Here is a 21,656-nt window from a genome sequence, read left to right as displayed (position 1 = left end):
AGCATATTTATTTTTCACCTGGGATTGCTGTATCGCTGTAGGCTTATGTTTCCATATTTCTGAAAGATATTTCTAAAAATCTTTATTTGCTTTAAATTATAGTGACATAGGAGTATTATGCAGTAGGCCTAATTGATATTTGTGAGCATATGAGCTTGTGTGTGTGTCTGTGTTTTTCTATATCTTACATGTGATTCCTATCGTCTTGTGGACCTATTTCTGTTTCCCATCCTCTCTCTTTGACTGTAAAAAAGAAAAGAAAACTAACATGTCAAACGGGTGGCCCTCTGTGCCTTGTTATTAAAGACGAGCTTCACCATTAGTCTTGGAAACCTTGTAAAGTAGTGCACACCCAGGAAGACCCACACTAAGAAGAGAGGCGATGTGAGGCTAAAGAAAAAGTGGTCGCGAAAATAAGGGGCTGTATTTCTGTACACGGCCACACCCCGCAGAGGAGCACAACATAATTACACCAGCAGGCCTGTGTGAACCACTTGAAGGGCGACAGAGGGGGCCACTGCGGCTAAATATGACCGGAGTGGAAGTACAGGGTAGAGAGGTGGCTGGGAGGAGCAGGGAAAACCTGCTGGAACCTTTCCTGAACTCCCTGTTGTAGAACAAACAAACAGATGAGGTGAACGACTGGGTAGATAAGCTAAACATCACGCTGATTTAGACAAAACAGAACAAAACACTAGAATAAACATCCGCGTGATTGCTGAAAGATTTAATATAGAGTTCACACAGTCCTGGAAAGTGCTCCTCGACAAAGAATGTCTGTTGTGTTTTATTTACTGAGCCTAAAAACATCACTTTGGTTTCACGCTCCAACTATAGGAACATAACATTTTCTTTAACCGTTTGAGCATCTTCTCTGATGAAAGACCTTTAGTTTTAAAGATCTTTAATATGAAACAGTTTTGGAAAAGGCATGAGTTAATAAGCTCATGTGGTTGGTTGTGAAGGAGTTCCTGGAAGCTCTGGCTCTGGACATTTTGCCAAACAAATGTAATTAATCCCTATAAGCAAATACATTATCTCAGGGAACAGAGCGACAGCAGCATCACAGCCCGAGAAACACAAGTCCCTGATACCTAGTCTGTATTTGTTCAATGCAGCTGGATCGTTAGTATATCAACAAAGTATGTGATATTAAATGAACATGATATTGTGTGGGTAATTGCTGCTATGGTCGTTTAATTTTACTCAGGGTTTACTTGGTTTCACAATTACCACTTTTTACACAATTACCACATGACAAAAAAGACCCTGCATATCAAAACAGTGTCAAAAAGATAACCCAGTCTGAATATAGTCTACTTGGTTGTTTTTTTTACATTGCCTTTAATTGATTTAATTGACAGGTGTACAGACTCACAGGTTTATTGTATTTTCCATTTTGGTAAGTCGAAAACATGAATAACTCAGCTGTTTTGATGTAACGTTGACTAATGAAGTCCACAGAGGAAAGCTTCTAACCGTTACCTAACTTTAGCTTCTGTTGATGTATTTTAGCATGTTAGGTAGATACATGTTATTTGAACTATCCATTTGTGTTCGTCCACTTGTACATACAGGCCAACCTTAAATAAGATGTTTGACTAGGCTGCAGTATCTGTTCACCGCTGGGCTCATTGGCTTGTGGTGTGGAGCCACTCCCCACACGGACCTCCCTCCATGCAGGAGTGATGCAGCACTCGGCGGTCAGTGGGTGAAGGAGGGCAGCCTGGGCGACTATCCCGGTGCAGGAGCTGAAGAGGAGCGCTGTGAAGGAGAACGGCTCGGAGTCTAAAGCGTGGGAAGGTGGGACAGAAGTCGTCCGTCTGGGGATATCTCGGTGTGCATGACGACCGATAAGCACGGCTCGCGTACACGAGAGACTCAACATGCACAGAATAACGGGGAAAGCAGGAGGGGACAGTTTGATTGAGATGAGCCCAACTGACTCTTTCAATGGTGAGTAGCTCAAATCCGAAGCCAGCCGTCCGGTCTGCGTTCAGCCTGCGTTTCCGTAGTTTTCCACTCAAAATATCGCTGTGTTGTGCTCCATTAGTGTTTAGATACCGTCCTTCTGGGAAATCAATTAAGACTAAACTGAGGTTGGTATTCCCCAGTCTGTTAAGAATGACTTTTAATAAAGTTTTCATGGACTACTAAACAAATATTACACGAAAACAACAGCCCTTTTAAAATGACTCTATATGAGTATTGTGGACAAATATATTACAAGAACTGAAACTTTTCAACGACCATAACAACATAACGAAAACATTTCACAATTGACAACAATGTTAAACAGCACACTTTAAATTAGATTTCGTTTATTCTTGGGGCAGCTGGCAAATTGTAGTGTATAAGAACAACCTGTACCACCTTCACCTATACACAGGACATTTGTACAATTCATTTAAGTAACATTTGCTCAACTATTTTTAAGATGTACCCACCCTGCACATTTCCTCTTTCCCTCGTAATAGCTCATAACTCATAATCTGGCTGTGTTTCTATGCAAGCAGCAGTGAAGCATAGCCAGCCAGCCACTGACAGCTGGCCTACTTACTGGAAACTCTCTGTCACATACAGGCACCTCTTCATCCACCAGCACAAACCCCAAACCCTTCTCTGCTTCTGGCTTAGTGTGAATTCCAAACAAACGCTAAGATGATTGTGTTTTTTGCCTTTTATGGTGTTGCTGAATGGAGGATGATTCACCCTGGATACTCTCCAGTGTTGTGTTTCATCTGCAACATAGAGGGAATCGTATTATAGCAGATCACTACAGGATCGTGATCTATTACTCTTACTTTAGTGTTGTGTGTTTATGGTGTGTGGAGATAACACACTCACAACTCCACAACATTAAGTCCCTGTATCCAAATCGTGATTACTTTAATATAGAGGTGCATAGATTGTATGCAATGGTGACTGCTGATGGGAAAACAGCCTCTATATATGGCTAACTGTATTGTATGAGGTAGGGCCAACAAAAATTAGTTGATTAAATTAAATACCTGGCATATTTACAGACAACACATTCAGAGTGTAAATGAATAAATGTATAATCTGAGAGTCTTTAAATGTCATTTAATGGTAAACCAGACTGGATAAACACACAAATACATTTTTTCTGATTTTTTTCTGATTTGTGAAAGTCTCACAGTTTGCCACCTTCTGTGTTTTGTATACAAATAAAGCAGGTTGAAAACATGAGGCTGCTGAATTTACTTTAACTCCCTTACTAGGTGGCAGACGGTAACCCTGAAAAACTATGGGTACAACATTTGATACAGCTATACAGATGCTAAAAAGTAGTCCATACCTCAGTTTTTTCAATGAATCAGCTCTATTTGTTGTAGGACTTCTCTTTTAGTATCGATGTAGCTGATTGTTGTAAATGATAGATGTACATGAGGTCTGGAGTCTGGTCGGTTACTGTGGTAATAAAAACAGAGTCAGAAGCAGCCTTGTGGCATTTCCACTGTGATCAGCTGCTCTCTCTTGAACAAAGCCTTAACTGTGGAGGCTTCTTAGTTAGGTGGCAAAAGACTGTTGGCTTAGCTGAGAGAGGCTTTATACTGAGTGCTCTAATACTGAGTCCAACTGTGCACAAATATGCTCAGCTGTGTGCATATGTTGTGAACGAAACATATTTTGGAACAAATGACAGCAAACTATCAAAATCAGTACCATCAAGTGTTTTTAAGGAAGATGAAACAAGAAGTTGGATTTAATGTTGTTGTTAAAGCACTATAAAAGTCTGCCATAAAAGGGTGGCCACGTGTAAATTGTATTTTAAAGAACTGATTCTTCAAGGGTCACTGCTGGTGGATAACGGTCCGCTCTAAACCTCCACATCCTGCAATAACTCAAAAGATATAGATATCAATAAGCATGCTGTGTACAGCAAGCCTCACTTACATATAACAAATAACTATTTATTTTAGTTGTTACATTGTTACTGTGGGAAAAACAGTGATTTATTACAACAAATACAAAAATAAAGAACTGCAGTGGTAAATGCCAGTTCTGAAAAATGTAATTTATTTTTGTTTCAAACCACTAACTTATACTTTGCTGACCTACTGTGTAATAATGTAGAGACAGAGAAGGTTTACATATTACAAGGTTTAAAAGCTTGTTTCAGGTCTGTGTAAGCACATTCTGTGTGTTGAGTCCAGACTAAATATAACTCAGAGAGACCATCAATTAGGACGGTTGCATTTCTATTTAAACACAGACGCAGAGACTGAAACCTTGAGATTTCTTGGTGAAAGTGTTGCTAACAGCACTTGATGTTTGTCTTGCTTTTCCATCTGCCCTGCTATTTGTTTTTTGTAAATATTTTTACTCAGATTGAATGTGCTCTAGAAGGTTGTAATTGCTTTTGTCGGGCACTGAATGGAGGGTGAGAGCAGAACTTCTGCATGCTAAAGCTATGTTTCATCACTCAAGCAGCTTTCATTTTCAATCACATGGAGGGAGTTTACCAGACTTCTCAGTCTCGTTTCCTGTAGTCACTCCCGTAGCGGTAGCAACATGGCTGTTTGTATTCTTTCACAGTGATCCTGTTAAGTCATGCTATCTGGCCTGTGGGAGCACTGCCACAAAATGCTGTACAAATATAGACCACAACATTGGCGGTCTGTCAGTGCTCCTCTAATAACTGAGGCAGCTGTTCATATGCCTGAAACATTACTGCCTCCAACCTGCCTGGTTGAGTTTTGATATGCTACTTATTATTATTCTACAATGGTAGGAGAATACTGTCCTGATTAGCAGTGGTAATTCTATTGCTGATTTAGTGTTTCTTATGTTACTGTCTTGCAGATGATATGAATGGCTACAACCAACATGCCTCATCCAGCACAGGATCCCTCCAGCAGGGACAATCACCGGTATGTACCCATTTGTTAATTGTGACGCCCCTCCCACTGTCTGGGAGGCTGTCCTGGCCAACCTCAACAGGCAGCTGGCTGACAAGTGAGGGTCGTCAGTTTGAGCAAGCTCATCTGGTTCTTCCAGCCTATAAAAGCTGCCCATGTGTTAACTTGGTCTCACCCTTCCTACAGCTGACATCCACCCTGCATCACCATCTTTTGGTTTTGCACCTTGAACATCTCCACAGCGCACATGCCACACAACCATGCACTATTTTTGTTTGCTGACATGACTGATCTACGCACTCCATTGTTCATTTGAGTTAACTGTGGCTTCACAAGACAGATAAATGAAAGCTTTCTGTCTGACAGTATCATATTTTCACCTCCTAAAAACATGGTAGCGGGAAGTTCATTGTGTACAAGTGAAATGCTTTTAGATTTCCCCATCGGTCACACTGATTTTCTTATTGTAAATAACCCTCCAATCAACGGCCAACATGTGGTAGAAGGGTTAACTTGCCTATCTTAGAAGAGCCCACAATTTATAGTCTTAGTTTTGAGATTACATCAATTTTTCCAATAAAATTATACTAGTTTACAACCTGTACATGCCATGGGAAAGTCAGGGTTAACCCTTTTTCTCCTGTCTGTCCCCCCGCCCTTTCACACTGTACTTAAAGTCTCTTTTAAGACCCGATGTGTGTGTAGAGACTTGTGAGTCTCTCAACACCAGCCTGGCCTCCCTGTCCCCCTCTGACCACAGCGACAGTCCACAGTTTGATCCTCAGACCTCAGAGCGAATCAGTGAGTTGACTGGGGTAAGACACCAGTCGGGGGCACAGATGCATGCCGCTGTGTCAGTGTGCTTGTTTGTGTCATTTTACATCACCTCTGAACTCAAACCTGTAACTGAGCAAGACGTAGCTTTATTCATGACATTTATGAAGTGTTATGAACGTAACGCACGTGTTTGAGTGTCTTACATTTTGATCACCCCTGTAAGGTTGCTGCTACAGTTTTAGCTGTATTTTGTTGAATTTGTTGTGTTGTTAGGCTTTCCCTCACTATCAAATTGGTTCCTCCACAGCTCTCGAGAAAGCGGGCGCTATTCCTGAAGTTTCGTTCCAGGGTATGGCATGGTAAAACAGGCTTGTGATGTGATGCTAGGCAACTTTATGCATATTTCTGCCTGCCAGCCTTTATTTCCTTCTTGAGAAACGTCTGTTCAGTGTTGAGTTTCTCCACCGGCATTAGTCAGAAAAAAAAGCTTGGAAATAAGAGATGAAATCAATACCCATTTCTTTGTAGAGAGCTGATGCTTCTACAGTTTTTTTAGCTGCAAAGAGCAATGGAAACATGCTGGCATGAGCGGTGGGTTGATGCATCATAAGAGTTCATTAAAAACGGAAAAGTCCTTTTCCCTTGCTTTGTTCTCACCTGTGATAACCGTCCACTTCACTGAAGAGAAATCAACAGCCTGGAGGTGTTACAGCATAATTAGAAAGTGCCCATTTGCACATGCATCGCATTTGTCCTTTGCCTAGCTGTTTCTGTGTGTGCGCATATATGTGTGCTAGTGTACTTTAAGTATATACAGTCTATACTGTAATCATGACCCTGCCCTGTGCTCATGACAGGACTGGACTCGGCTGTGGCTAACTAACCATAAAGTGTACTGTCGGCTTCATCTTTTGAATCCTCTAAAATGTGGTCTTGTTTAAGCAGTGTTCAACCCATTTTGATTAAAAGTGGAATCATTACCCATCATTTTAACGGCTGCTAATCTTACAGAAAATAAAACGGCAATAAGCATTTCTAATAATCTGGTTTCCTCCGACTAAATGCTGCAATTTAGCCGAGTGGAAGAGGAGTATTAGAGAGAGGCAGCTGCACATCTAGAAATTGCCTCTATAATGAAGAATGGAAACTCTTACAATAATTTCCAGCTGCATGCAACTTTTCAGCAGGGTTTTCATCGTGAACTTTTAGGGAGGCTCACTGAACCAGATACATTTTTCTGCATTTTCATTTTACCTTTTTTAGCTCTGGAAAAAACCCCAATCTTCTCTGTGTTTAGAACAAGTCTCAGGATTGCAATGAGGAAATAAAAAGCTATAACTCAGAGTTCTAGAGGCAACCATAAACTAAATTTGGCTTACAATACAGAACTCTGTTCTGTTCTTTTGTTGAAATTATATACTAAAAAAAAAGAAGAGAATTGCAACCTTGCCATTCGGTTTTGTGGTACTACTCACAGTGCATTACTTTACTTTACATGACGTTGACGTGTAGAAAAGGAAGCGACAGGAGAGTCATTGGATGGAGAGAAGATTCTACATTGTGATACAATTAAGCAGCTGTGATATATTTAAAACCAAAGAGGTGACCAGTTTCATTGAAGTTCTGTTTCAAACTATTTTATCCTAAAAAAATAAATGTTTTGACAGTGATATTTTAAAGAAACCCCTCCCTGAAATTAGAAGTCTTCATCTTATGCATGTTCTGCATTTACCATCCTTAATTAAGATAAAAGACACACATGTCTAAACACCCAGTACTTAGAGGTTAGCTGGTAAATGTATAGAGCCGTTTGGCCTCTACCAGCTTTACTGAGTAGAAGCAGGTCCCAGCAGACGCACTCATTCCATATGGCTGATCTGTAATTACAGCAAATTTGAGAGTTTTTGCAGCGACGTCCCAGTTAAAGAAAGCACCCACCCTGCCATGGTCAACATGGTGCAGTCTAGTCTGGGAGGTAGTGCAGAGCAGAAGTTAGAACGTACTGGGATAAGAAAACAGTAAAGATTGAACACGTAGACAGGAATTGCTTTATAAGTTATAGTAGGAATCAGGGTGGAAGATCCTGCTGTAGAGCTAAAAACAGCTGTCTCAATAACAGTATATCACTACTTGTCTGAGGCATGTATTTACCACTGATAGTGTCCCATTTGCACTTTACACCATTGTGGTAAGGTCTCTGGATTGTTTAATTGATTAGTTTCAAACATTCAGCTCAGACTGGGGACTAGGGAGAGTTATCAGTTCTGTTGTTCAGTAATTCACTCTTATCAGAGCTGATGTCCTTATGTGGACAGTTTGCTTTTCAGCTACAATTTTGCTTGTTATCTGAAATATTAGACGGCATGTTTGAGGGACTTTTGCTCCCCTGATGGTCAGTGTTGTACAGTACAGTGATATCACCTCCCCTGATGCTGTGCTCTTATTACATTAGTTAGCTAGCTGGCAGCCGCTATCCTGTTCCTGTGCTGATGTCATCTCTAGGAGTCTCCTCTACTTCACTCCTAGTATCCCTCCTCGTGTCTCTCTCTCTTTGCTAGATGTCTGAGCAAGTGAGGGCTTGTTTAGGGTGGTGGGTGGACTAGATAGAACTCCTCTGGCCAGGGATCAGTGGAGTGAGAGTGAGAGAAACGGTGCTTTCAGGGCTGGATCGCTCTCACCGGAGAAAGGCAATTTTGCCCTATCAGACAGCCAGCCTTTCCGCTGATGCATCATAGCCGGACAGGGAGTGGGTCATGGAGGTAAAGTGCTCTTCCATTCCTCCCTACACTCGCAGCTTTGTGCTGATGGACGGGGCCAGCTCATTCAGAACTACAGTACAGTGAAGTGTTTTTTGTGATGCTAAACGTTGAGTTCTCTAAATTGTCTGCAGTGCAATGTAGGTAGCTATACTGTAGTGATGACAGAAGTAACTGTTACTCGGTTATATTTAGCTCTCTGAACAGCTGAAGCAGAACTAGCAGCATGCCCTCCTTTCCTCTCTTAAAGCATTCTCTTCAGCCCTGTGGCTGCTGAAAGGCTAGCATTTACTGGCTAGCACATTTTTGGAATTTCTTCAGCCACCAATACAGGTTTTACACGCTATGGTTCGAAGGTTTTGCAGAAAAGCAAGTAAACTGCAACAGTGTTGGTGTGTTAAGCCCGATATGGATGCTGGATGTCCCTGTTGTGTAGAGAGTGGTATTTATGAATTTATAGTCCTTTCCACATATCCTTTGCTATGACATGTAACCTGAGGTAGTGTTCAATGAGTTCAGATGACCTGAAATCAAATTTTCTTTATGGATCAAATTATGTTATACAACAAAAGATTTATTCTAATGCCTATTCTCAGTATCAGTAAATCATATAAAAGCGACATGATCGGCATGAAACATCTTGGCCATAGCAGTTCCCTTCCATTTAACATACCGTTTGTGTTTGGAGTGAAAATATAATAATCTATGTTTTTGTTTTTAAAAAACAGTTGAGTGTGAAGTGGTGTGGCAGCCTTGTTCTCTGGGTTTTGCTGTTAGCTACTGACACATAAATGGTTTCACTGTCTGCTCTGCTGTGTTTGAATGCATTCAAATACTTGAGCTGATACTGTACGCGTGTTTAAATGCTGTGACCTCTGTTCCATCTTGTTATAGATTGACAAACAACAACACAGCAAAGACTCTGTGTTCTTCCGTGATGGAGTGCGTATGATTGATTTTGTCCTGTCCTATGTTGACGATAAAGATGGTGAGAGAAAACAGGTAAGAAACAACTTCTAAGACTGTATGTCCAAAATATTTGCCTAACTGCATGCATGTGTTTGTAAAAACTGATGATTATTTCTTGATGACTTGTTATTCAGTGCCATTGTTGCATTTTTTCCAGAATTGAGTATCTTGAAATTCTAAAATATCCCACAAAAGAACAGCTGATGTTATTTCCACTTTTTGATTTACACAGTGAGAGCTGTTTCTTACAGGATATCCTCAAAGTTCACTGTGTGTGTCAGCAGCATGCCCCAAAAACCACAACACTGATAACGATTCTCAGCTTGTGAGAGTAATCCTCTGAAGGAATTTTCTGAGAAGGTCAAATTTAGAGATAGACTGGCAGCCGCTTTTTTTTTTTAGTAAAACTGAATTAAAGTATTTCCAAACTGTAGCTGGCCAGATGTGTTGTTGTGTCTTGTCAGCTAAGAGACTTGTGTTTGGCTGGTGTTTGATACTGAGCTGTTAGTCTTCACATCTCTGTGTTACCACTCGGCTATGAGGCAGTGTGTCACAGCCGACTCACATTTTACCCACATCCTCGTCAGTGAGTCAACACTCAGACATCTGTGCTGGTCAGGAACTCTCTCATTTGTTCCACTGTATGAGGAAGGGCAGACAGGAGGCCAGTTCCTGTGTAGAATCCACATGTGTTGTAAAATGTGATTGTAAATCTCAGCTCTAACAAGGAGGTACATTTTTTTGTTTGAATTATTGATGATATGGACAATTGTGCCAATCTCTGAAGACTTTAAACCTAATTCCAGGTCCCCTATGGAAACTTATGTTATGTCCTGTCTTGTCCACAACTGTGTAATAGTAGTTAGTAGAGTCACCGTCATTTTCGCACCTGCTGCAATGACGGTGACTCCACGTTTACTTTTGTTTCACGTTTGTTTCACGTTTGTTTCACGTTTGTTTCACGTTTGTTTGTTTTTTGGCTTGATGTCCTTATTTCAGTTGTATATTCTCAGTTGTGCATCATAGAATGTGATCCACATCCTTCCTTCCATTATCTTTAACCACTTATCCTGTTCAGCGTCGCGGGGGGCTGGAGCTGATCCCAGCTGACATTGGGCGAAGGCAGGGTAAACCCTGGATAGGTTGCCAGATTATCGCAGGGCTGACACATAGAGACAGACAACCAGTCTCGCTCACATGCACACCTACGGGCAATTTAGAGTATTTAATTAACCTAAACTGCATGTCTTTGGACTGTGGGAGGAAGCCGGAGAACCCGGAGAGAACCCATGCTGACACGAGGAGAACATCCACACATAACCCTGGTCCCTCTTGCTGTGAGGCAACAGTGCTAGCCACTACACCAGCATGGAGCCTTTGATCCACATTGTATTTCATTATTAAATGTCTATACATTTCACAATCTTAAATGATCCATGATTTTATGTGTACAGTATTCAGGCTCCTTTCTTTCAAGCGTGTGTTTCAACATTCTTGCACAAAGTTTGTGTATACTTTATTTTGTTGGACAATAGATTTCACTGTTGTGCAATGTAATTAAAGGAATTTGTATCAAACTAATACATATATGCATATATGCTTTGTTTCCCCCTTAAGGAGAGGAGAAGGCTGTATGAGGCCAATCTAGTGAATGTCGGCCTGGAGCTGGAGACAGAAGATAAATCGGTAAGAGCATCCAATTATTTATTTGATTACGTCTAATGTAAAAGGAAATTAGGTGGCTCACAAAGAGGGGTATATGTATGTATATGTGTATTTTATTTATTCATTGTTTTTACAAAGACAATAATTGCGGTAAAGCAATAAACCAGTACAAAAGTGTTTTTTACATATGACCTGTAAAAACAAATCTGTTTTACTGAACTTGTATTTTAGTTTATGAATCAGTTGACCTACACTCCTTATATCTGTCTCACATCAGGAGTCAGACGATGGAAAGACTTATTTCGTGAAGATCCACGCTCCATGGGAAGTGTTGGCCACCTACGCAGATGTGCTGAAGGTTAAGGTCCCATTCAAGGCCAACGACATCCCAGACAACAGCGACATGCCGATGAACTGGCTGTCCACCCCTTTCCGTCTACCGGAGCACATCATGCACCCCCAGCCAGACTATTTCACAGCTCCCTTTGACAAGAGCAAGTCTGACTTCTTCCTTATCGACAACAAAGATACGTTCTTCTCGCCTTCTACTCGCAACAGGATAGTAAGGATACTTTGACTTTTTTATCTTGTTTTGTGAATGTTACATAAAAAATGTCCCTTGACATTCACGTCCAATCTGAATTTGCAATATTAAATACTACAGATGCTGCAGGCCTCCACATGTGTTGCATTTTTAGAAGGCTTATTTTAACGTCTAACCTATAAATTTAGTAGGTTATATCTGTTGTGAGGAATTTAATGCCCATTATCTTAAGCTATTGTGAATACAGAAGCAACTTTATCATTCTGTTTGTATCCAACCAAACTATATCCTTATATCCTATATCTCCCTGTGCCCAGCTCTACTACATCCTGTCCCGCTGTTCGTACTTCAGGGATGAATGTGGAGATAAAGACAAGAAGGGGATCAAGAGGTTGCTCAACAATGGCACCTACACTGCTGCCTTCCCCCTGCATGATGTGAGCCTTTTTTGGTGAACATTCGCCTCTTTTTTTTCATTGGAAAAAGACATAGAGACTTCAATGAAATTTGCACTCATTACTTTTCCACAGTAACATCTTGTTGGAGGCAGTGTTGGATATGGCATTTGCGAGGATGAATAACTTTGCAATATGAATGTGACTGTGTTTCAATTGTGCGAGCAGTGTAGATACTGGTCAAGATCGAAGGATGCTAACTGCGAAAGTGACAGATACAATCTCCACAAACACTGGGCCAGATTCTTCTGTTTCTTCAAGGAGCAGCCCCTCAATCTTATAAGGTAAGACTTTAATAGCAGACCACCTCAAGGTGTCACTCAGAGAGGACCAGGACATTCTGATGTAGCATTTCAAAATAAAAGTCCTTCAAAATCTCATTCACGAGCCAACTTCAAATCACATTCATGAGACCATTTGTCTAATTTCAGATTTAATTTTAAAGGAAACGGTGCATAGTTACAACATGATTTCACTTCAGGTTAAAACAGAACAAAAGATTTCTGTTTCTTTAATTTTGGCAGCACCTATGGTGATAAGTGGTAATTGTAGGTGTGTTTTTTGCTCCCACTTCCCTGATATACAAACAGACCTGTGATTTTTTTGTTGTTGGTTATATTGCCACAGATGTCCAGTTTGTTATAGTGCAAATGCAAGGGCTTTCATCAATTGGCCGTACGCCCAATCCCTATTGTGTTACCTCATTCGGTATTAGATGTGACTTAGCAGAAATCTAAATTAAAATCTTTCATATTATTTCTTTAATTAAAGAATTTACTGCAAACATGTTGTTTTTCCCTTCAACAGGAAGTATTATGGGGAGAAGATAGGTATTTATTTTGCGTGGCTGGGCTTCTACACTGAGATGCTGTTGTTTGCTGCAATAGTTGGGACGATTTGTTTCATCTATGGATTCCTCACTTACGATGACAACCAGTGGAGGTGATTTTTTTTAATAACCAGCCTGTTTTGTTGGTCTTTCAGACATCATTGTTTTGTTAGCTATTATTTTATTACCAGTTTCCTTGTTTCTCTCATTGCCCTACAGTAAAGAAATATGTAGTGAGAAGGTTGGAGGGAATATTGTCATGTGCCCGTTGTGTGACAAGAAGTGTGGCTACTGGAAACTCAACACAACATGCAACTCCTCATGGGTGAGACATCTTGGCTTTGTGACTGTTTTTGTTCATCATGAATTATGTTCTACCTACAATATGTGACATTTAAAGGGTGGTTGCAGCTAAATGTCAACAAATCCGTCATTATCTCATTATTTCTCAAACATGTTCTTCTTTCAGCAATCGCACCTATTTGACAATGTGGGAACAGTGTTTTTCGCCATATTTATGGGGATTTGGGGTGAGTAAAAATGTCTGCTCTCTGCATTTTGTAATTTCTAACCCAGTGCACCACCTAGTGGGAGCTGATGCATTTTAATCACAGTTACTCACTCTGTATTTAAATGACTTGATCACCAAAATCACTTAATTTTTGTCTACTGAGGTGCTGAGATCTGCCACTTTTGCAACCACACCAATAAGACAGAGGTCAATGGTGGTCAAAGCACTGAAAAATTTAATTTTTGTGCCGTCTGCTCTGCAGTGACGCTGTTTCTGGAGTTCTGGAAGAGGCGGCAGGCTCGTCTCGAGTACGAATGGGATCTGGTCGACTTTGAGGAGGAACAACAGCAGCTTCAGCTTCGGCCAGAGTATGAATCCAAGTGCACCAACCGCAAGCTGAACCGCATCACTCAGGTGTTTGTGTGCTTATTAAATACTAGTATGCTGTTTAATACTTTTAGCTTTACGTCTGCTTAGCTTCCACAAGGCGTTACCAGACACATATACTGATTGGTAGGCTTGGTGAGATATAGTAACTGTTTTATTGATTTGGAAACTTTTCAGTTGGTTTGGAGTCATTCATTAGGCCATTCATGAACTAAAAAACTCTTGTAAATGGAGACTTTTTGATTAAAAACAATATTACTATCAGGGTGCTATAATTTGCCTTGACCACATCCCACCCACCTTTAGGAAATGGAGTGGGTTCTTCACAGGACTGCAACAGGTTTAATGGGGAAGTTGTTGCTGTGCTGGGCCACAGTGACACTCTGGGTAAGGGTGGCACCTAACATGGAATGCCACATTGGTGAGGAGTTGGTTTTGGTGTGGCATCGTTTGTGTAGATAATAGACATTTCTGGAAAGACTCAGAGGCACGAGTTTCCTTTTGTACTGCATTAATGTTTGTCTGGTGGATCAGTATCTTGAAAGGCTGGCTTCACTAGGAGACCGCTAGATGAAAGAATTGGACTTAGACCGAAACACCTACACACAAAAAGCTGTGATTGAGCGACCGCGCTCTGCCTTGCATCTGGGGCCAGTCAGTGGTAATTAAAGGAGCCTGGCCTCTTTTAGAGCTGTCTTTTCAGGATATAACAAAGGGTGACTGACTCCTGTGTCCATACTTTGCTTGCTTATGATATAGGAAATGGAACCATACTTACCCATAACAAGCAAGTGTGCACGCACATGTCTGTCTGGAGCCACGGTCCTGTTATGGGTGAGCATTGTATCTTTAGTACACTTGATGAATCTAAACAACTTTCATCCTCTACCTGCTTCTTCACCCTGTGTCTTTTTGTCTTTCTCATCATACTGGTCATTTGCATTATCATTATCATCATCATCATCATCACTAGTATCATGTGTCCAGGGCCAGTATGTATAAAACTCCTAAGAAATGGACCTCTCTTTAATAATTTGGGAGCTGAGACCAAGTCAGAATAGATTTATGTATGTCACTTTAAATTCGAAAAATATGAGCAAAATGATGTCATTCTTAGAAATATGACCTGTATAGGACCAAAGTCTTGCAGTTTTAAACATTTTGGCCCAGAGTATTACTGTACTGACTCTTAGTACAAATGTAACATGTGCATGAGCTAGGAAGATTATGGGATATTTCTTTTCATGGGACATGTGTGCACACTTTAAGCATGACAGTTCCTCCTAACATGTATGTTTGCAATAATCCACCTTGTTTTAGTTATATGTCTACATTTATTTTGATATTTGCAATTTCTATGGTGTTCTCTGTGTACTGTACTTGTGTCTTGTGCCATGAAGTTGTCTTTCATGTTGTTTCTGTTGTCTCTGTCCTGAAGATCTCATTGATCATTGCCTGCATCATTGGGGTGATTGCGTACCGCCTGGCGGTATATGCAGCCTTCGCCAGCATCATGAAGGACAGTGCCACCTCCCACTTACAGGTGGTTGGCCCCTACATCACGCCACAACTGGCCACTTCTGTCACAGCCTCCTGCATCAACTTTGTCATCATCATGATCCTCAACCTCATGTATGAGAGAGTGGCTGTGTGGATCACTGACATGGGTGAGGGTCAGAGTGAGAGAGCGTGTCCAAGATTATTAAACTTCTGTCTTTATGTATCCATTATGCATTTCTCAAGTGTGAAATGTGTTCCCTTTTTCGTTTATGTATTCAAAATCTATCTGTTATCATTTTTTACAATGCGGCAGAGATTCCCAAGACCCACCTGGAGTATGAGAACAAACTGACGGTGAAGATGTTCCTCTTCCAGTTTGTAAACTACTACTCCTCCTGCTTCTACGTGGCTTTCTTTAAGGGCAAGTTTGTCGGCTTTCCTGGAAAGTATGCGTATATGTTTGGCAGCAAACTGAGGAATGAAGAGGTAGAGATATAACTACATTACATTATATAGGATCAGCACTGGTTATTCGACTTGAGTCTTTATTGTTTGTTTCTTTCCCATTTACCTGTCTACATCCAGTGTGACCCTGGGGGCTGTTTGATTGAGTTGACCACCCAGCTGGTGATAGTGATGACTGGTAAACAGGTGTGGGGCAACATCCAGGAGGCTCTGGTCCCGTGAGTAAAACTAAACCGACCATTCAAAGCACAAGAAAAGATACAAGGGGGTTGAATTCACACACTCTTTACAGGCTTTGCAGCTACATCATATAACTCATAGATACATCAAACATGGCTGGGGCTTTGTTTTATATTTTGATATCATTGATCTTTTTAGAAGTCAGCATAAATGTTGTTTCTTTTTAGACTTGGTTAGTTCCTCCTGCAAGATGATTTAGAAAAGTACTCAAAGTAATGTAGTGACAGCATCAGAGCCATCGTTAAATCGTTAATTACTTACATCTGTGCTTTTGCTACCATGAGAAGTCCAAATGTGTGCTTTAAAAAGGCCTGTTATCAGTGGCTGCATAATCTGTTTCCACTCTAAACAAATACAGAAATTAACCTTGACTTTTATGCTCAGTTCAGATAGACAGGTGCTATGTTTAGAAACTGAGTCATCTCTTCATAATGTTTACAATTGTATTAGAGCCTTCAATATGGCTGTTCGAAGGGGAACTCTCACAGCTCTCTATCGCCCTCTTGTGTCCTTCAGGTGGCTGATGAACTGGTGGGGCAGCAGGAAGGCACGAAACCACCCAGAGAGTCTGTACAGCCGCTGGGAGCAGGACCACGACCTGCAGGGCTTTGGACAGCTGGGCCTCTTCTACGAGTACCTGGAAATGGGTAAACATTCACTGCATTGTCAATCCATTACACAAAGAACAAGATATAAAGGCACACTTGAAGGTTTTCAAGACAATTTTAGTCCAGTTTCAGTTTAGACCAGGCCTACAACAAAACCAAGACAAACATAGATAGATAGATAGATAGATAGATAGATAGATAGATAGATAGATAGATAGATAGATAGATAGATAGACTGATGGATGAATGGATGGATTGATAGACTGATGGATGAATGGATGGATTGATAGACTGATGGATAGCTGCAGTGTCTGCTGAGATTCTGTAGATGGTGCTGTTTCCATTTTACTGTCTTTCACTAACCTCTCTCTTCTCTGTGTCCCAGTGATCCAGTTTGGTTTCATCACACTGTTCGTCGCCTCCTTTCCACTGGCACCCCTGCTGGCACTTATCAACAACATCATCGAGGTTAGAGTGGATGCCTGGAAGCTCACCACTCAATTCAGACGTCCTGTGGCAGCAAAGGCTCACAGCATCGGAGCCTGGCAGGAAATCCTCAATGGGATGGCCGTACTCTCTGTGGTCACAAATGTGAGTGCTGGACATCATCTGTGTGCTTTGTGTCGGCTCATTATCTACCTAGTTGTATCTCTAGTTTTCCTTACACCGTTTCTTTCCCTACTTTCTAGGCATTTATTGTGGCCTTCACCTCTGATATGATCCCTCGGCTTGTGTACATGTACGCCTACCAGCCAAACGGTGAGATGAATATGAAAGGCTACATAAACAACAGCCTGTCTGTGTTTAACATCTCTGCGATCCCACTGGACAACAAGCCTGATGACGGGGAAAGCCCTTCCTGGTTCGACAGCTCCATCACTACCTGCAGGTTTGTGTTATTGCAAGGCTCTGTGCATAAGAGAGAAAGAATCCTTGTAGATTATGTTTCTACTTCCATGTTAAAATATGACTGTGGTAGAAGAAGTACTCAGATTATTTCCTTAAGTAAAAGTAGAAATACCCAACCCTCTCTCATTCTTAACTCGTCACATGACGCTTGGTCAGGACCCATTAGCGTCACTTTTCTAACTCATCATACTTTAATGTTCCACTAAGGTCGCAGTAAACACATGGTTAACGTTTGGAATTCAAACAAAATGACTTAGTTAGGTTTAGGCAACAAAACCATATGGTTAGGTTTAGGAAAATGTTGTGGTTTGGGTTAAAATAAGTTTGTAAAAAAGACATTGTAACTTAACAATGTGAACACAAAGGCCACATGTTGTTGGTTTTAAACGGGACACTCCCAGAAGTCTTCTGAGTGAAAGTCCTGTGTTTGTTTGTCCCATCCAAACACCTCTCCACCTTAAGTGAAAGTAACCACACTCCCAGAGCACTTAATCTGAGCGTCTAATATTGTCTCAGATGGGTTTACATATTAGTTACTTGAAAGCCCGGTGTGTCTAATACAGATGCTAAAGAGTGTCTTGTGCGTCAATATCAGATGGCTTGACAAAGTGTCGGTATTTGAAGCCCTGGGAATGAGATTGGACTGAAATTCAATAATGAAAAGTTACTGTGTTGCAAGTTATAGTCCTCCATTCAAAATGATACTCGATCAAAAGTATGGAATTATCACCAGCATTAAAGTCTCAAAGTATACGTATTCTTTTTGCAGAATTGACCCTTTCAGTGTTAGGTATATTTCATTAGTGGATTACTATTATTATAGGTGCTTTAAAATGTGGGTATAGCATTTTTATGTAGCTAGATGAGTGAAGCTAAAGTGAACTATTTTATAACTTTGGGTTGGGTAGTTCAAAGACATTGCATGTCCATGGTCCACCTCCAAAGTATTGTTAAAAGCTGATCACTCTTTTTAGTACTCCAACCTGACAAGGTCTAAAGAGCCACAATAGTTAAGAACACCAGTGTGGGTGTGCAGGGCCTTTAATCCAGAACAATGTATCACAATATATAAATTGATCATGTGTTTTGTATACAAAATCTAACTAATGGGAATTTAAGCTATTGAATAAATGTAGCAGAGTAAAAAGCACAATGTTTCCCTCTGAAAGGTAGTGGAGTAGAAGTATAAAGTAAAGTACAAATATCTCTAAGTTGTTCTTAAATACAGTATTTAAGTAAATGTGCTTTGTTACTTCTTACCACAAGTATATATATGCATTCTGGACACAATGCTGCGAGATTTAGTGTCTCCAATAGAGTTTGTTTTTATTTTTAATCAAATTTAAGACATTTTAATGTAGTAAAGCCACATAGCTACTGAACCACTATTCAACTTCAGATTTAAATGTTGTGTTGTTAATATTGTTTGTATTTTTAAAATTGTTTTAATGCACTTTTATATGTATTATTATTATTATTATGTAGGCTGCACAATAATAACAGAGGAATTATTACTTCCATTTCCTTTGCAGAATGGACTGAAGAATACCATTAATTAAACAATATTGAGTGAAAGCCAAACATGTTTCTTCTTTGTAGGTATCGTGATTACCGCTACCCTCCTGGCCATGAGAAGGAGTACTCCCACACAATGCAGTTCTGGCATATTCTGGCTGCCAAGTTGGCTTTCATCATTATCGTGGAGGTAAAACCAGGCTGCAGTGCTTCCACTAGCACCACCAACACCACCACTTATTGACGACTGGAACCGAGCCTCACATTCTTACCTTGGACAGTAGTCAATTGTTACATTGATAGTAACCCCTCTTCTCCCACAAACACATTTTTCAGATAGAATATAAATCCATGCAGAGCTTTTTTTCAGCAACTCTTGTACACTCAAGCTTGAAGTAAAACTAACCTGTCGTGCCTTCTTCCTCCACAGCATGTCGTGTTCCTGGTCAAGTTCTTTGTGGCCTGGATGATTCCTGATGTTCCCTCTGACGTGAGGGCTCGAGTAAAGAGAGAGCGCTACCTGGTCCAGGAGTATCTCCATAACTACGAAGTGGAGAAACTGAAGATCCAACTCAGCCAAAACGGCCACAGTGATTGTAACTGCACGCCCATGATCTATCCGTCTATACCCAAACATGAGGTGCTGTCCGAGTGTCTCTAGCCCAGCGAGCTGCTGGTCAATCAGCTGGACATGATGGGAGGACATGTTGGTGTAGATTACCCTTCTTGTGTATTATGATACTGATCACCACTTTGCTGTAGTGCCTGTGTTGTTTGTCCAGTACACACACACACACAGACATTGAACTTTTATTAAAGAGCTAGAGGTTTCCTTAATTCACAGCCATCCCTCTTCTACTAATCTGCTGATAATATAAGTGCACACGGGTGAAAGAGCAAGTCTCCATGCATGCTGAAACACATGTAATATTTATGGCTTTTCACTCTATGTTGTAACCAAAGGGCTGATGATAATCAATATTTGCTGTAAGGAATGAAAAAGAAAATCTTATACACTGTGTCTAAGCCAGACAACTTATTCTTATTGTAGTGTAAGTCTATTTATTTAAATGCCACTATGAGTAACCAAATACTTGATGCCTTACACACACACTTAGCATTGGTTCCATCTGCCATTAGAATAATAATTTGTATCATTTAGAAACTGAGAACTTGCTTATTATGAGGTTTTAAGTATTTCCCTTTACTATAAGTTTATGTTTAATTATATTCTATTTTGTTTTGTTGTTACATCAAAACATTTTAGCATTGTTTTTTGCATTGAAGTTATAACACAGATGTAACACAATTTTACCAAATTATTTTCTTCACTCCACTGGCGGTTAATAGGCGGGTAGCATTACACTTTAATCTCATAACAGCCCAGCCGTTTCTCAAGGCCAATGTCTGACATGTGAAGTAGCTTTTTATGACGACGAATCTGTGCAGCTCTTTGTACTGTGAGGAAGGGCAGATTTTGTCCTGCAATGGCCAGTTGTGGAGCAGCAGCAGGTGGTGCATGTTAACTGTTGACAGTGAGTAAAGAGATCCCTTTTTAATGTGCCTCTGTTTACCAACACGTCGGGGCTAATGAAAGCCTGCCTCTACCTACTGAACTATGTTTGCTCCATCACACAAAGCACGTCAGCCATCGCCCAGTTCGTGTGCTTGTTTTCCTTAGCTGTGTCTGTGTAGTGAAGGAAAGAAAGGCATTCTCATTTTTTTATTTTGCACCGAGCACTTAATGAAGCGTAACTACCGAGACATAAACACGTCAGTTTAATTGTTGTCATGACACTACATATTCATAATCAGTGGTTTGAAGCAGCAATGTGTGATAGTCTGTTTTTATTTAAATGGAACAAGAGTTGTACTGTCTACTTGATATTTATATCAAGCTTAAATGACAACACGGAGAAAGATGTAGCTTTTTATTTTGAAATTATATGAAGGACATTTTGTGTTTATTTGGCTGCCTATAATAATATGTGAGAATAATCTGTTTTTTAATTTTAGTTTGAATTTTAGGTTCAATAGCTGGCTGGCTGTGCCACAAACTTGGGCAACTAAATCTGTTTGTTTGAGATACATGTAGATGTGACCACGTAGCTGAGAGCAATGTTGGACTGATCCAGTTTGCCTTTTTCATGCTCTGGGCTCAGCTGAACTCTGCCTTTTGATGCCTTAATACATCTAGAAACTTGTGTTTTCTATTTTATTGCCTTGCATATCTCTTCTCTTATGTCTTCTTGTTATGCTCTAGTAATATTTCATTTTATACCATTACTATGCTTGTAAAAAAAACCTGTTTACTGTATGCTTAAAATTACAGTTGTGTTTTCAACCATTTGTTTCTGTAATTTTTGTAATTGTCCTGTATCCAAATGTGCATGGTAAACAAAGACAAAACTCCAAAATAAAGTACCAGTTAATCTTGAGTAATTGTTGGACATGTTTGGATCAGTCTTAAATACTGTAGCCCACCGGCTCCTCTGCTGAGAACATGAAAGTTGCTGTTCACATAACAGATGGCCTGAGAGAACACCGATAACAATTCAGTGTTTGTTAACACTGGTGGGTGTGTGTTACACCAAAATATGATGGCATGGTTGTTTCGCTTGGCACACCGTGAAGCCGCTGTTA

At 40.4% G+C, this 21,656-nt stretch overlaps 1 protein-coding gene across 4 annotated transcripts; it reads left to right on the top strand.

Moving 5' to 3' along the window:
- Window positions 1-1,720: 1,720 nt before the first annotated feature.
- On the top strand, window positions 1,721-21,451 carry ano5a (anoctamin 5a). Of its 4 annotated transcripts, XM_068722430.1 has the most exons (22): window positions 1,721-1,956; window positions 4,828-4,895; window positions 5,561-5,698; window positions 5,968-6,009; window positions 9,311-9,418; window positions 11,003-11,071; window positions 11,328-11,612; window positions 11,912-12,031; window positions 12,218-12,333; window positions 12,857-12,991; window positions 13,098-13,203; window positions 13,348-13,408; window positions 13,652-13,803; window positions 14,536-14,610; window positions 15,215-15,443; window positions 15,590-15,762; window positions 15,862-15,959; window positions 16,498-16,628; window positions 16,975-17,180; window positions 17,279-17,478; window positions 19,098-19,203; window positions 19,444-21,451. In XM_068722430.1, the coding sequence occupies exons 1-22, from the start codon at window positions 1,887-1,889 to the stop codon at window positions 19,672-19,674; spliced, it is 2,919 nt and encodes a 972-aa protein (XP_068578531.1). In that variant the 5' UTR covers window positions 1,721-1,886; the 3' UTR covers window positions 19,675-21,451. The 4 variants fall into 4 exon arrangements, with proteins under 4 accessions (XP_068578531.1, XP_068578532.1, XP_068578533.1 ...); XM_068722431.1 differs by lacking the exon at window positions 5,968-6,009; XM_068722432.1 differs by lacking the exons at window positions 5,561-5,698; window positions 5,968-6,009.
- The last annotated feature ends 205 nt before the right edge of the window (window positions 21,452-21,656 follow it).

The sequence above is a fragment of the Cebidichthys violaceus genome, unplaced genomic scaffold (genome assembly GCF_023349555.1).
Source record: "Cebidichthys violaceus isolate CVI_PGR_0920_01 unplaced genomic scaffold, fCebVio1.0.p SCAF_3, whole genome shotgun sequence".
NCBI lineage: Eukaryota > Metazoa > Chordata > Actinopteri > Perciformes > Stichaeidae > Cebidichthys > Cebidichthys violaceus.
This window is presented reverse-complemented; position numbering and strand designations above follow the sequence as displayed.

Excerpts from the sequence above, each read along its gene's own strand:
- ano5a (XM_068722430.1), top strand. The coding sequence starts at position 1,887 with ATGCACAGAATAACGGGGAAAGCAGGAGGGGACAGTTTGATTGAGATG. Across the intron at positions 15,763-15,861 it reads GCAAACTGAGGAATGAAGAG|TGTGACCCTGGGGGCTGTTT; the intron begins GTAGAGATATAA and ends GTCTACATCCAG. Across the intron at positions 16,629-16,974 it reads CTACGAGTACCTGGAAATGG|TGATCCAGTTTGGTTTCATC; the intron begins GTAAACATTCAC and ends TCTGTGTCCCAG.